The 17112-nt window shown below is 43.8% G+C and overlaps 1 protein-coding gene across 8 annotated transcripts in view; it reads right to left on the bottom strand.

The window, feature by feature from the left end:
- dip2a (disco-interacting protein 2 homolog A) overlaps positions 1 to 17112 on the bottom strand; it is a 48359-nt gene that overhangs the window by 15776 nt on the left and 15471 nt on the right. For 6 of the 8 annotated variants that reach the window (XM_011610737.2, XM_029842055.1, XM_029842067.1 and 3 more), the window contains exons 2-6: positions 4782 to 4853; positions 2894 to 3013; positions 2697 to 2816; positions 1501 to 1764; positions 226 to 363 (exon numbers count right to left, since the gene is read on the bottom strand). In XM_011610737.2, coding sequence (XP_011609039.1) covers positions 226 to 363; positions 1501 to 1764; positions 2697 to 2816; positions 2894 to 3013; positions 4782 to 4853 — 714 coding nt within the window. Of the gene's footprint in view, positions 1 to 225; positions 364 to 1500; positions 1765 to 2696; positions 2817 to 2893; positions 3014 to 4781; positions 4854 to 8063; positions 8274 to 17112 lie in introns of those variants that run through there. The other 2 variants (XM_029842077.1, XM_029842064.1) reach the window with 2 other exon arrangements.

The following is a 17112-nucleotide window of genomic DNA, read 5'->3' as shown; positions in this document are numbered from 1 at the left end:
TATGCATTTTTAGGAGCATCAAAGGTGCAGCGAGTGCTTTCTCTAACTTTATCTGCGTGTTCGTGGAAACCTTGGAGACTCGCACGGTCAGGGTCAGTCAGCAGCTTGCTGCAGTCTGACTGACAGACTGACTGAAGCGCTGACAGACGGACAGGCAGCAGGAGAGAGGGGAAAGGGAGGTTACTGCGTGTTTCATGTGTGTTTGTGTGATAGCAGGAAACTCACCATCTGCGGTCTCCATGACACTGGTGTGGTGGTTGTAGCCCCGGGAAACGGCTCGCACCGAGGCCACCTGGGGCCGCTCTGTGTGACGCGAGGAGCGTTCCGACAGCCCCGTCACATCGGGGGGCGTTGAGTGGTTATCTGCAGTGAGCGGGGTGATGGGAGTTAAAAGGTCGCCTGTCAGGCGCAGTCTGAGCTCAGCTTACTAAATAAAAACTACTTGTTCCTACTTTTGGAAACAGATCCAACGGTTGAGTAGTTTTTGTGGCTGTTAATTGCTGTGTTTACACATCATGGCACCCACTCAACTCCCTTTAACTTTATTTGCTTTGGGTTTTAAGAGGCAACAGGTACTCATATTTTGTGGTGGGAAAGGATTTTACATTTTCCTTTTGTCATTACTTGGCGTGACAATGAATGTTTTCTACAGAAGGAGTTCCTTCCATGTGAACTGTATCCACACCAAACCAGTTGTTTGCCTTCCATGCTGAGGACATTAAATCACACTACATTTATTAGCTATTTGTCAAACTTGAATGAACTGACTAAAATTGTGTTTTACTAATGCTGTCTGACGGCGTTGATGAAAATGACAGATGCTCCTGGTGAGTGAACAAAACCGCAGTGGCATTAGTCTAAATATGGAAAATATGATAGATTGGCTTAAAAGTCCATATCTATTTCTGAAGTGAATGACTGATGGATTTCTGGTGACCATAGCACATGATTTAAAAAAAAGCAAAGTTATTTACAGCTCCAGTCGTGACCACTCACTGAATTTGCTTTATGACAGCAACCTCGAGACAATCTGGATAGAAAGTAGACAGCTCAGTCCTAATAGGATACTGCTCTGACAGCATGCTGCAGCACATGAACATACACACCATCTCATTTATACTGCAGCCGTGAAATGAACAAATCCCCTGAATCTAATTAACTGTACTGTGCCACTTGCTTATGATTAATGCAGAAGGAGCAGATCTGACAGAGTCAAGTGGCTGTGAACTTTTTCATATGACTGGATTGTCCTGAGACAGCAGGCAAGGCGACTAATTAGCAAGAGGTGAATTTAAATTCTTCCTGGATCTCTGCGTTGTCTGGATTGTCTTGGAAGTATGCTTGCACATTTGGAATGTCCACACATGAACCAAGGTGTTTGACGTGCTGACAATAGGACGCTTCTGCTGACGTGTGAGCAAAGGCTCACTAATACGAGAACATGCAGACAAAATAATCCAAACAAAACGTTACATGAGGCGGCTCCTTTGGATTACTGACCGAGCTGGGTGTGTGCCATCAGGTCTGCCAGTGCGGTAGCGGCGGCGTTGGCATTCAGAGCTGCGTGTGCAGTGGTGTTTGGGAAAGACCTCCCTCCCGGGTGGGACGAGGTGGATGACGCGGACGATGAGGTTGACGAACCCTGGATGACACGATTAAACCAGTGCTCGATGGCTGGGTGGCTGTGGCCCTGGTAGGGCGTGGAGGTGGCCAGGCGTCCCTGTCGGCGCAGCGAGCCTTCGTCTTCTGACGCTGAAGAGGTGTCTGTGTTTGACAGGTCAGGACATGGCGACATCACAACGGTGGACAAAGAAATGGAGCCGTCCACACTGTCACCACGAAACAGCATTATGATTTTAAATGTCTCATGGCTTCACTGTGGCTCTCTCATGATGTCTTCAAATCAAATCAAATGTAACCAGAACTCCCACAAACATGCTGGTGAGCACACACTCCAGTTGGCATTAACCGCAACAGTAAAAGAATCCGGGCCTGCTAAATGTTCAGCATGTCAATATGCACCCGTCAGCTATTCTGACAGCACGCAGAGTAGCTTATAGTATCACAGTTCACTCTGAAAAAGCCATAAAGACCACCTCACTTCTCCAGTTAAAACTGCAATGTCTGAGCTCTTAATCCAGTTACTTGGTCAAACACTGTCTGCCCTCTTTACCCACGATCCCCAACATCTCCCAACTCCGACACACTGAAGAAAAAACCAAAGCAGTGTTTACGACCCTGGCCAGGGTGGGTCTTTCAGTCATGAAAACCCCCTTTTGCTCACTGTACTTTGCTGTCTGCCAAAATGTACAGCACAAAAGTGTCTCTATGGATCATGAAAATATCAGCGCAGAAGAATTTGCAAGCTGCAGTGAAATGGCAAGTGAACTGGCCCACACAGTGCAAGCTGTTAGAAAAGCTGGTGAAAGGTCTGAAACCATGTTAAAAATCTGATTAAGCAGCTGTTATGCAACTCATGTGGGAAGCTGTGCCTGGGAACGCAATGTTGAAAACGGAGTCCAGTATTGTTACAAAGAATGGATACATTCAATGTGCATTTCTTTCTCATAGCAAATGTGTGGCGGCAGCATCTTTGATCACTGGACAAAACACCACTCTACATGCCAGCACTTATGGGAATATATTTAAAATGTGAGCACCAAACTAGCCTGTTTTTGCACATAATAAACTCTCACCTGGCGGGGTGCATGCCTCCACAGAAGACTGGACTAACACTGATCTCCTCTTGGAGGGCATTGGCATCTTCCTCTCTTTGTACTTTGCCAAAGCTGCTTGCACAGCCTCTGTGTGTAAATCTGAGAGAGCGCACAGACACAGGTTAGCATGAATTATGAACACAAAAAGGACTCGGTATGCATATACACAAGATTACCAGATCGGAATCGCTCATCCCGGGTGTTACCTGCCCGGGACTTGTTGTGTTTGGCACCTGGGAGAAGAGCTTGGGAGGAGGCTTGGATCCTGTTGTCAATTTGCAGAGAAGGATCTACCCCTGCAAAAAATGACCCCAAAATGGACATAATTTACAGTATTTTACTGACTATATGTCGGGAAAAATATTATTATTCTATGCAGAAGGTGCTACGGTGTTGAGAAACACCACTGTTACACAACCAGATCAAGCATCCCAAAGCTTAATGATAATCCCTTACTTAGACTGATTTCTTCTAATACTGTAGCTTGTAGTTGAGAAAGTGTTCACTTTAATTAATCTGGGCTTTTAAAGCTTCACAACTACTTCACATAGAAAGAAAACACAAAATACACAAAAGGTGATTAAGCAAAATAAATGTCAAGAAGACAACGTCTGCTAACTGGAGCCTTCCAAGCATCAAGCTGCCTACTCTCTGTGGGTTCTACATTGCGATATAGCTTTTAGTTTATGCAGTTTTCATTGGAGTTTAACGCAACAAGTTCATAGTAGAGGAGGAAAACAAAACTACCATCTTAATAAAGGCCATGGATCACAATCTATTGGAAGTCTAAACAGCTCTCTGCAATTTTAGCTGACCGCATTCAGCCTTGACAAATTAGAAAGCTGGTCAGCCATCCAGTCATCAGCCCGTTTGGCTTTAAAGCAGCAGCTTAGTTGGGATCGCTGGTGCTCCACAGTCAGCAAATCTCAGACAGCAGCATATACGGCGCTATAGTGCTGAGCCACACGTACACAAACTTACCATTAACATGTTTCAGATGCTACATTAAATCCTTCAGCACACTGAAGGACATGCATGTAATCACAAGCACGTGCATCATCCTCTCGGCATGCAGCAATAGGTTAGTATATAGCGTGGCGTTCTGTAAATCACTTTGTCATACAGCAGCCCCACCGCAGCTCCCGAAAGACACAGAGGTCTATAAAACAAGACGGAGCCAGTTGCTGGGCAGAACAACATTTACAGACACATAAGACTAAGCCAATCAGAGGTGTGCACTTGTTGTTATTGGTGAGCTGTGAGCACCTGTCTAATACCAGTATATTAATGGTGATGAAACAAAAAAGAAAAAGTTTGCCAATTAAGTTCATGATGGCGTGACATGAGGACAAAGAGACGGGAAAAAGGCTGAAAAATGCTAAAAATGCAGACACAGCACATACAAACTTAAACTAACTACTACAAACCCACCCATTACTTTACTTCTGAAGCAAATGATCTAAGATAAACAGCATAAGTCACATCTTCAGTGGAAATGGCTGAATGATTCGCCTACACCAAATCTCCAGCTTCCACTGAGGCTTGTTGATGGCGGGCCAAACCAAAGGCTGGCGTGTCACCCGGGCCGAGTAGAGCAGCATGAAGCATACAGCCAGCGACTTCTCCCTGGGGTTTACCACAAACCAACCCGACTTTCAGTCTGCCCAAGGCTGCTGGGACTGACTGCACCAGTCAGGCTAAAAATAACCCAATTCATATATAAATGCACACATTCAACATAGAGAACAGCCATAGATGGGTAATAGATAGAGTAACCTCAAGCAGGCAAACTTATAGTTCCCCGTTTCTCGTAAAAACACATGACCACATTACAACTGGAGCATAGTGTCAATATGAGCACAATCCAATCCAATAAAACCTGCCTTCTACCAACTGAAACTTTGTATTATCGTCACAGCTGTTTCTGTCTTTCTATGAGATTCTACTCTTGCAAGGACACAATGCTAACTGCACAGTGCTAGTGCAAGGCTAACGCCAGAGCAACCAGAGCAAAGATGAAATGTGCTCTGGAGAATAAATTCCCTGCAGGCACATGTGTCTTACCTTCTATCTGTGGGAGGTACGGCGCCAACAGTTTGCTTCTCTTCTTCTCATAGCCCTTCTGAGTGATGTCTCCTAACCAGACAGAGACAGAGTAATACAGAACAGACAGAGGGAGAAGAGAGGGAGCAGAGAGATGAGTCATTAGCTTAGCTGTGCACTGGCGGTGGTATAAATCGGGGTGTGTGCGCGCCTGTGTGTGTGTGTGTGTGTGTGTGTGTGTGTGTGTGCATGTTTAAATCACACTGCCAGGCTGGTTAACCTGGTACCACAGGGCCTAAAAGAGGCGTGCAACATGACCAGCTCACCCACTGGATGTATCCCTCTTACACAGGAAGTCAAAAGGTTCCGTCTGAATACCTGAATGGCATTTTTTTTTAAAGGAATAAACTAAACAATACTTTATTTTCTGGCTTGTTATGTTATTTCACATTTTCCCCATGAGCACTTTTACCAGAAGTAAAAATAATGCCAAAGCAGCATGAAGGGAATCCACCTCACTTGTCTCACCACACATAATTAAAAGGCAGCGGGTTAAATAAGATCGAGCTGCATGTGATTATAAAAGCCTTATTTGAAGGAAAGTATTGCCGGGACTGGAATGTAACCGCGGCGAACAAAGAGAGGGAAGGGGGGGTGAAGGTAGCGGAAGAAACGGTGTGGTCTTGGGCAATTATTTAAGTTGTCCTGAGGGCCATCACCTACAGTAGACTCTGCCAACTGTTACTGTAACTAATAAGTTTAATTACATGTCCACCAGTGATTTATGATATCAGCGTCAGAGGCAAAAGCAAACACGGAACTTTTCATCTGTTGGAGATTATAAAAAATACATGTATTAGTTCTACTTGTTCTCAAATTATTTACAGTTATGTTACAGTTACCAACAGTTTATATGGTATGTAGGCCAGGGGCTCGCTGCCACTGGAAGTTTTACTCAGGTCCCTGAACAAACTATTAGACCACTGTGATATACATACATAGCCTCAATACTCTGATGATGAATGTATAAAGCAGAAAAGAGTAGCTATAGGTGTAAAATCAGAGAGATGGTGGTCAACAACGCAGTAATATGCATATGAGTTTAACTCATCATGTGTTTATCGGACAACAGAGAATACTACGTCACGTTAAATCCGTTTTGATATAACGTAAAGAACTCAAAGATACACGGTGTAAAATCTATGATGACTTTGCTTGTCTACATCTTTTTTGTTGCCATATCTTTGCTCGCTGGGGCCCTTGAACACAACAGAGAGCTAGTGTGAAGGCAGGTGTTGTTGGTCACACTGGCTGTCCTGGCTGCTCACTGTTTCTGAGTCACCGCTAACAAGTGAATGGAGACACTGTCAAGAGTCCAGGAGCGCCCAAGGCTGGCAACAATGCGGCGCTGTCCACTGGTCACACCGGCTGACCCGACACTGGCTCTTTGTGGTTGTGATTGTTTCTGTGTGTACGACGGTGTAAGTCTGCATCGATGCCGGTGTGTCCGAGCGTGCACACCGCAGCAGCTGACCGACTTGACGGCCACACAATAGAGAGCCATTCTTCGGGTTGGCCCGGTATTCTGCACCTCAGCGTTCCTGACTGATCCATCTGGGAAGCTAATCCTTTGATCTTTAAAACAAACAGATATGCCCAAAACCATAGCGGAGTGACTCCAGCATTCCACTGTAAATAATGACCCCATGTGGATCACTGCAGTTCCTGTCCCTGGTTTCTGTTAGCAGACATATTTGTGCACGTGGTTCACAAATATTTGCATTGTTGTGTATTCACACCGGCTTCTGTTTGAGCTGCGAGTGCCGTGGCAACATGATGCATGCTGCCAGGAGAGCATAAGGTGAGAGAGGGAGTGGGATCGTGTGTCAGAAATGTGATGAAAGGGTGGATGGATTTAACACCTATTCTGAATGACATCATCACAAGTGAGACGGCAGAAAAGGTCTCACCCGACTCCACTCAGAGGAGACTCAGCTGTGTAATTGAGCCATAAACAGGAAAAAGGCATTTCTATAAACAAGCTCCTGTGGGAGGGTAAATAAAAACGGAGACAATTGGGACCAACACTGAAGCTCTGGATGGAATGCTGGGGGGGGGTGATGGTCAGAGAAATCAGCTGCAGGAATTCTAACTGGAGGAAATGTCCCCGCCCGGATTAGATCTGGCATTGATAAACTTGTCCTTGCTGTCCTCCATTTGTCCTCCAGGAAAACTCTTCTGACGCATTTACCTGGGACATTTTTGGAAGTAGTTATAAACACTCCTCTCAAACCAGCACCCATTCAAATGCTATCTTGCCGGACGTGTACACTGACAGAGACAGCCTGCAGTCCTCTGCTCTTTAATATTGACGTTTAATAGACTGATATTATGGTATTATTACTGGTATTGAGTCAACCTGTTCTACCAATGAGGCCCATTTATGAATTATCTGTCCAGACAGTGCCGGTTAATCACGGCAGAAATGCTGAAACTCACTCTTTCACAAGCCAGCAAAAACATAAGTTATGGCCTGACGATGAAGCTCCGATGAAGATGGTGAACTTGGCTTTAGTTAAAGTTCAAGCCAAGAAGTATTCCCAAAATAAAATCCTTAATTTATTTCGATGACAATCCTTACAGACAAAGCTCTCAGCCTTGTAGTTGAACCATACGTGCCACGTGGCCGGCCTTTCTTCCTGGAGACACCGGCCACAGACATGGCCCCACCCACCCTCAATGTCAGTTCTTGCGCCAGGATGACCTACAAAGTGCCAACACTGCTGCCAAGCCAGGAATCGGCTCTCTGCCCTTCAGCTTTCCTCTCGAGGCTTGCACAATTTGGCAAACAAAAGCAGATGTGATTTAGCATTATCTCTTGAGCGTATAAATGCATCTGTGGATTTAGCTTTACATCATAGCTGGACAGGCAGTGAAATGATGGTTTGTGTATTCTGGGAGCACAAGGTTTATTTAAGGACCAGACGAGATCTATTTCAAGTGAACTTGTCAAACTCCTTGATTAAATAAACCTACAGTGTGCACAGCGTTTGCCTCGTTTTCATCCAAGAAACCCAAAATCCATCCCCTGTCAAACTCGTGCAAAAACAAAGGTGAATAAAAGGCACAAAGAGGCACACGTGGAGGGAGAACAAATCCAGCTTTGACCACATTTATCACTTAATAGCCTGTCTTCATGACAAAGCAATTCAGCGAGGTCTAAAAAATGTTAATATATAGTGTGCAATGACCACAGACAACCTCTGTTAAACAGTTTCAAGACACACACACGGAATAACTCACATGCAGAAGAAAGCAGAGCAGCAGTCTTTAGCAGAGAGAGGCAGATGGAGAGGAAGAGGAGAGGCCAGTGACAGAATACAGGCAGGCAGGTCAGTGAAGGCTAACATGCTAACACCAAGTCTGTCATAAGATGGGTCATTTAGCATCCTTTGTTTCTCTTCTCCTAAGAGCAGGAGAATGAGCAGACCCATCTCCTTCATTCTCCCATCCAAGCTCTCCCCTCCCTCTAGTCCTCTCGCACACCCCACACTCAAGACCCCCTCTCTTTATTTGACTGGTCCTGGCACCCCCCCCTCCTTCTCCCTCTATCTCATGCTCTCCATCCCTCTCTCCTCCCAGCTCAGGTCTCTGCACAAAGCCATACTATGCCACTGGATTAGGGCGTCAAAACAGACCCCTGCCCCCACTTTACCGCATACCAGCCTCACACACAAACTGTACAAGAAGAACTATTGAAGAGCTGCTGATAACGTGCGCTAACATCCATAAACAGGTTTGGTTACACAGTGCAGACCTGTTTTCTACTGTCTAAGACTTATTAGCCATGCAAACAACAGTAGATTATAAAGAACACATGCACTTGGGTGATTTTCAACAGTAATCTCAATTTACAAAAAAAAAAAGCATTTTGTTCCGAATATTAAAGAGAGAGAGGAGCTACTCTGGATTAAAATAGATTTTTTTATTGTGAAGTGAAACTCTTTGTCGTGGGTTTAGACTGGCTGCAGATGGGGTGAGATGGTGTCCCAGCAGATTTATCAACCGAATATATGTGCACATTAGTATTTGAGTTTAGAAATATCAGTCCTAATCACCCAGTGGCAATAGGTTTTAATGAATGTATGCATATAATTAGGCTTAGTAATTACTTGCAGAGTAGATAAATGAGCAAACCCCCATACATAGAGAGACAAATGTCAACTTAGACTGAATAAATTCTGTTACGGTAACTAAAACTCACAATTAAAATAACATGGAAAAACTAAAACCAAATAGTTAACGAAAGCTATGGATTATTCTACTTACTTAGTCAAAATATCACACAATAAAGACAGTTCTGAGCCATACACAACCCCAAAGCATCATGTAATCTGGTTTAAAAGTCTATAAAACCATGCGAAAACAGAATTATGGTTTCATACAGTTTGAATTGTATTCCTTGACATGAATGAACGGTACAGACAGGTATGTGACATTCATTCTAACTGAAGGATAAAGTCAGTCAGTGATGAGAGGAGAAAGGCTAAGTGCTGCACAAAAGAGGGTCTGATTGAAGATGACGAGAAGCTTGACACTGGGAACCAGCTGGAGGGGGGAGGGCAGACAGGAGGAGGCTTTGGGGGGAATTTAGAGACAGAAGGGGGGAATAAGGACTTAAGGAGGTAGGATATCTTTAAAGACGCGACTTCCTCTCCTACTCGCAGACTCATGGTAACAACCATATGTAGTGATCCCTCTGATTCCTGAAGCGCCTGTCGGGGTCTTCATCCATCAACAGCTCCAATCACTCTGTCGCATCACGTTTAATTAAGTAGTGCCAACGAATTAGGAGGGTGAATGAACCCTCAATTACAACTTAGGGACACACACACACACACACACGCACACACACACACACAATCCAACCCCCTGGCCCTGTATGGTGAGCAAAGGGATTGTGTGAATAATAAGACATTAGCTGCAGCGCTGCATTACTGAGGGACCCCTGCAGCTGTGCACTGATTTGGGAAGCAGACAAGAGGGAGGGCGGGGTGAGCATAATTAACAGTCACACTGATACTGTAAGTCACACACACATCAAAGGAATGCACACACAATCAATTCTCACAAAGAGACAGATGCACATCAGCTCAAGTGCAAATGCTAAAGCAGATGGGGCGGATGAGGGAATCAAGCCATTGTGCCAAATACACGGAAGTGTGGAACCCTGTGGGGGAGCCTGATGGTCAGCTGTGTGCGTTGATTTTACATTCCCTTTTAATGTGCGTTCCAGACGTTGAAAGATGGAATGCAGACATGTTGGCCAGTTTACTGTCGTGTTCACGACATGTAATGTAATGTGCTGTGCACAACAATGTTTGTTATGCTAGAAGAAAAGCCTAGCAATATATTAACCCTGACTCTGTCCATATAAGCACCCACGTACATATTTCCAACATTTCCAAGATGCCATGTCAGGAATTTTCTTTAACTGACAAGATTTTGGAGGTCACAAGTCAAATGTCAAGTTCAATGTAGGGTACTCTTTTTAGCCCCTGCATGTAAAAATGATATACATTACTTGTATAAATTGTATATAATTTGGTTAGACAGAGAAAAGGGTTTTTTTACAGGCCCACATGATTTGGGTATGTATTTGTCTGGACTCATCTAATATGTAAATGGTAATTCTTATAAAAGATTACATGTCATTACACAATAGCTGATGATATCAAAGAATTTAAACCAAAGTCCTCTGCGGTGTGTTTGTCTGTGCACAGTGTTTGTTTAAGCTAGGAGTATCAGCCTACACTCTTCTTGCTACTGATTTGGTCATTTGAGAGGCTGATGGTGTCAGATTCAACAGAAGGCTGCATGTGTTGTTGGCATGGAAGAGACTGGAGCTCGGTCCAAATTCATTTAAAAAAAAGCCTATTGTGCCTGCACGTGTTTACCCAAAGACCTTACAGGAAATTAATGAAATACCCAGCAGTTATCACTTGAGCTAAAAGCAGCTTTCACACACCCACGCCAGAATAACTCACATGACAGAATATAAATCCAGTAAACTCCAATTTCCACCATTAGGTGAACTGCACAATAACTCAGGCACAAAGTGTATTTGATTTTTTTTTTTTTATCAAATATTTCGATACGGTGGGATGTGTTGTGCCATGCAGTCCAGATGCCATTCAGCATACTCAGCCACACTTGCAGCCTGCAACTGTTACACGTTGCTCCAGGGATGTGTTGAATAACCCCAGCATACCAGTGCTGTGATTAAAACAGTTTTGGAACTGTGTTTTAAAATTCTGTGGGATTAGACAAATGGGATCTAAAATTAACTCAAACATTAATGACTGCACCAGCTATGGCGACACATGGCGAGAAACCCTGCATGAATCCCCAAAGTTCTGCTCACATCTCTGTGAAAATGCAGACGGATTTATTGTTGTTTTCTGTTCTCTACATCCTTATTTCCGCACAAATGCCCGTGCATCACTGGCCTGACACATGCTTAACCATTAAGCTCCCCAGCATGGTCACAAACATGAACACCTTTGTTATTGTGAGGACTGACGGGTGGGGGAGAGCTGGGGTTCCATGCAAAAAAGACAAAGCAGCTATCCAACTACACATAGGCACCGTTTTAATCCAATTAAACGGTGCACACAGCTAACATTCATGTTAAAGATGCCAGACTAATGTGCGCCCCAACTGTGCAATTGTGCATGCTAATGTATCCATATCTATATGTCAGAGTGCACGGCTAACACGCTCTGCTCCGTGTCTAATCAGCCATATGTAAATCTTTTGTTCTCTACTGTGATTCATGACCAGACCGTAGAGGGGAAGCCCAGGATCTTTGTGTGATTACACAGAAGAATGTCTGTGAACCTGTTTACTGTTTGCCAACCATGACAATGACTGTTAAATACTAAATTTAAACATAGCTTTAATAAAGACAAAGCAGGTCTGTCCAGGTAGGTGAGGCACATCCCGACATGAATGCAGGTCAACAGAACAACCCAGTTGCCAGACAATGAAAACAAATATCCTCAAATGCAGTCTTCACCTGCCATGGAGGTAATACAGTGTAAAAGGTAAAGCTGACACTTAAAATACAATGTTATGACAAGCATAATTTTAGCTCTCTTATCTAATGGCAACAGTGAAATTCAGAAGGATTTACCAGTTCTACTGCACAACACTCAAGATCCAAACTACAGTTAGTAAGTAATTATGATCTACAAACTTCTCCAATTTAATATTCACTGATAAATATTTGATTCCTAAAAGGAAGATTTATAAAATAAAATACAGAGAGAGAGATGCATACATTTAGATGATTAGAACGAGCCTCAAATGTGGGCTCTTAGATGTAAGGAAGAATTATTTATCTTTTCCGTACTAACAAGGTGAAATATATTTTAACAGAGGGTTTGATGTGTTTATTAGCTCATGGTGCATTGAATTACTGGCTTACTACAATACAGCTTACACACACTGAACAGACCGCTCTCACCAGGCAGTGCAGCACATCACTAAACACCATCTGTTCTGCCGGTTCATTTTCTGTACCTCTCTGTTACAAATCAACACCTAAGTTCACAATTAAAGGAAGCACGACTCCTTGTCGTTCCACGATGTGAGGTCATCTCAGTCAAACCTTCACATCAATATCTTTTGGCTTCATCTCACCTGTGAAAAACAAGCTTTTAATTTACAATTTACCACATGCACATAAAAGCATTAATGTCTCCTCTCCTCCTCCAAACACTGTCAGTGGCTCTGCAACTAAATTATTCTCCCATCAGTGTGTTGGGGACCCTTACAAACTGATTATGTTGCACAGACATTAGACACACACTGGTGTTTTATACACTAGGTAATAGAAATAGAAAGATAAGCATTTGACACAGTCCAAAACCCAAGCTAGATTTTTACAATTATCCATCAACAATTACAGACAAACACACAACATTACAGCACTTGCATGTGTAACTAACACCTCACAAGTAATAACGGTGTCAAGGCCGGATTTTTACATTTTAGTACCACACCTCAGTAATGGCCAACGCACCAGGTCCATCATTAACAACACCAGAAACATGCCTGCCTTGACCATCTGCTGGTCCTCAAACAATATGTTTATTACTGTGTGTGTGTGTGTGTGAGAGAGAGAGAGAATGAGAGAGTGAGAGAGAGAGAGAGAGAGAGAGAGAGAGAGAGAGTGAGAGAGTGAGAGAGAGAGAGATCATTTAAGACAGCTTCATCAAAGACCCTCCCCTCATCACACACACATACACATTATTAGACTATTCTCCTGCTGTGGTAAACCCACACACAGAGTACAGCACATTTCCTACCACACACAGTCAGTGGTAAAATGGCAACACACACACCAACAGGCATAAATAAAGACCTAATACACAAACACATGTATATATATGTGTGTGTATATGTTGGTCTATGTATTACCTCTGGATATTGACACTTCTACAAAGCGTGACAGAAAGTCTGACGTACTAAATCACGTTAAATTTCAGGATTACATGCAGTGATTTGATCATTACCAAGAGTGTGTCCAGCTGGAGCTCACGTGTACAGCCACTGCTCTAATGACTCCTGTGCTCAGTGACAGAGAAGCCACATCTGTTACCATACATTTGTTCACAACATTCACTTTAAGAATGCCTGATTTTTATATACACTCCCAAAGGTTGGCCCCTCCGCTACTAGCAACATGGCACACCACTGATACTATGAACCAGTATGGATGTGACTGGAAACAGCAGCTGCGAAACAAGCTTATCGGGCTATTCAGGACAGTCTGTCTAGCCGATCCGATGCAGACAGTGAAATTGTGGTGGGCTTTTGACTGGTGTGTCCAACAGAGGGAGCTAAAGCTATATGAAGTCTGAGGGCTCTGGCGACAGTCCTTCCATCTCAATCAGCCCTGTCTCCAGTGTTTTTGTGTGAACAAATCTCAAGTGTTTCTCAGTGACAGACATACTGAGATTACGTTACTATATGTGCAGGAATGAGAGAAAGCCCTGTTCTCATCTATCACAGCAGATGTTTGACCCTTATCTAATGAGCAGACCTAATGAGGCAGAACCAAGTGATAAGGTCCAGTTAACAAAGTGCAGGTTATCTAAAAAAAAAACAACAACAAAGGGGTTTTGGTTGGACACAGAAGGTGGGAGACTGAGGGAGGATGCAAGGGTGAGTGATGGACATCTACTCCTCTAAGGTGGCAGTTGAGTGATTCCAGCCCGCAACACATTCAAAAGGGATTTGCTATGTTAATGAAAGCGCACGGTCCTGTCAGGCTGAACTAATCTGTGCAGCACACACAAAGTTTGCCTTCTTCTACCCTATGACTGAAGGTCACACTGCTAAACAGGCAGTAAGGGTATGAGTGTGTTGCACGTGTGTGTCTTCAGGTCATGAAGCAGAAAATCCCATGACTGTCTTGTTACAAAGGTGGCACGACCTCTGAAAGGGGGAGGAGCCTCATCATCGGTAAGCTTTAAACAAGCCAGTTGCAGCATATCAGACCAGCAGAGAGAAAGGCAATGGCTTCACTGGATCTTCTTTTTATTTTACAGTATTATCTGGTACACATACAGTATATGTATACATATATACTGTATGTGTGTGTGCGTGTATATACTGTATGTACAGCATATTCCCCACATTCTGTCTATGCATTCCATCATATGACAAGATACCTAATGTGTTCTTTTCTAAATCCAGGCTCACTGCACCAGATAAAGTGCTGTGTGTGTGAGAGAGGATCTTCCCCTGAGGGTACCTGGTCTAGGCGTGAAGCACGCCTGAGTAAATGACTGCTACAGTGCAAGAGGAGGGCACACCTGCCTTTGATGTCTCTGGGATGGAAGGATTCAGGAGAAGTTAAGGGGAAAATATTGATTGAACACCAGAGAGATGGTGAAGAATACTAAAAAGAGGAGAATGTAGTGCGGGGGGATATACTTTGAAGTTATGAGCCGAGGAAAGGCCTGCTTCCCTGGAGTAACAGCAGGGAAGGGCCCAGGTCACGGGGAGAAAAGGTAGGTGGGATCATGAGCTGGATGAAAGCGGAGCATATTCTGTCTCCGGTTTTGTGGTCCTCCGCTTGTGCTTAAAATCTGACAAACGTCCTTTGCGGACAACTTTGCTGCTCTTCAATGGCACGTCCATTCCCTCCCCGGACATTTTGGCAGCCAGGCCGGCAGCGATTATTAAAAGTAAAGCCTTCAGCATCTGCAGCACCAGCCCAGAACACCCTGCTGTCAAAGACTGTCTGTCCCAAGTAAAGGTCACCATGGTAACAGCTGAAGTGGTGCTAGACAGGGTCATCTGACAGGAGCAGAAGTAAATGTGGTGAAAAAAAAAAGATTGATGGCTTATTGTTGACCTGAAACTATAACTGAAAACTACATGAAAATGTCTCATCAAACTAACAAAACAATTAAAAAACAAGAGAAATACCACCCTCAAAAAGAACAGGATGTGTTTTATCCTTTCAGAAACGAAATGGCGATTAATAGACACGTACCTGAAAGACAGGGTATAATGGCTAGGACCCATTTATAGGATGGAAAGAACACTTTATCTTTCCTTCACATGCTGTGACCCCCCCTTACAGTTGCCAGGCTCTTCCTGTTCCATTGTGCTGAATGTTGGCTATACGTACAGGAAGTAGGTTCTTAGTTTCCTCTCTCCTTCCTATTGTTGTTAAGCACTGTAAAGACAGCAAATCTGGGGGGAGGGGGTGTCAATTCACACTGCTGTTTGCAAGTAACCAGGAAGGAACTCGAAGAGACCTTTGCCCTTGAAAAAAATTGCGTAGCTGTACTTCAAACACAAGGAGAACACAGATGGCGTGGAGGCAGCGCGTCACGTGCGTGTAACACAGCCACATGCAAAACATTAAGGCCCGTCTGATTGGACACCTGATCCCAGCTGATTAATTGATCTGTTTCACCGCTCATGAGGGGATGGAATAAATCATCAGCGACAGGGTCCTAATTATAACATATGTCGTGTCATCCAGCACTATTTTGAAGTCTATGGATTTTATATGGGACAATAGCTTTTGGAAGCGGTGGAGCTGTTTTGTTGGCTTGTGATGGCCCATTCATTCTTCACCACGTAATGACCAAAGTCCATTTTTGGAAATGAAAGGAAATGAACAGAAAGGTCAAAATGCTGCTGGCTCTGACACCTTGAGAAACTAGTTCCACTGGACAAACAGGTCCGTGTGAGGGAAGCAGAGATGAGGAGTCAGGGAATGAAGCAGGGAGGCAGGTGTGAGAGCGCCGTCTGAAAGACTGATTTAAAGAGAGCAGAGTAACGACAACCAGGCATCATCCGATCAGCCCTTTGTTGCACCAGGCGGGAGAGCGGGAGCGCGTGTTTGTCGGGATTGTACATCAGCTGCGGGAAAAAAAATGAGAAGAAAAAGAAGACAAAGGTGAGGAAAGGAGGCAGTCGGGAGAAACCTGCAGTGCTATGTTTCGCTGTCAGATGTCACTGTGAGTTTCAGAATCTGTCACATCTCCGAGGAGCAAAGGGAATACTGGAGGGAGTCGACGGAGAAGCAAAAAGTTTTCATTAGAGAAGACTAGAACTGCAAGCCAGCAGTGTGAGGATTACATCCAAAGCCAAATCATTCACAACCTAAAAGCAATTAAATTAAAATAATGATTCAATAATTTCTCTTTTAATCACAGTTCTTGGCTCAGTATTACAATCTCTCTAAAATCCATATTAAATCCTGGAAGTGGAGTAGAACTATGGCTGTTAAAGATCTATAGCGTAATATACAGAGGCCACAGCTGGACCCTTTAGATGTGGCCATTTTATCTATTCATGGTGGTTTAATGGAGTGTGACAATGTCAACTAACCTAAGAGGTCGATGAAAGGTCACCGCTCTGATGCAATTGGAGGTATCAATGCAAAAGGGAAAGCTTGGTGATAGAGCAGACATAAAAGAGTTATAATGAGCTTTACAGCACAAACAACAAAATAAGAGGAGATTAAATCTGTATGGAACTAAATCGGATCTAAGTAGCAACTCCTGCAGCTGCACACACAATGACAGACTCGGCTCAGTAAGAAGTCAGAAATACTGGGGAGATAAGGAAGGTGGAGTGTAGGACCTGTAACATGAGAGAGTGGTAGTCGTGCTGTGCCTTTGTCTGCTCTTTGATGATAGGGGAGACTTTTCCCACAGGGACAATCCCATCAAACAGGACCGACACGGAAAATAAACAGTCACCTCTCTTCCTGCCGTCTCCCTGTGAGCAGAGAATTCTGGGCACACGATTCAAAATG

Source organism: Takifugu rubripes, chromosome 1, assembly GCF_901000725.2.
Source record: "Takifugu rubripes chromosome 1, fTakRub1.2, whole genome shotgun sequence".
Classification (NCBI taxonomy): domain Eukaryota; kingdom Metazoa; phylum Chordata; class Actinopteri; order Tetraodontiformes; family Tetraodontidae; genus Takifugu; species Takifugu rubripes.
This window is presented reverse-complemented; position numbering and strand designations above follow the sequence as displayed.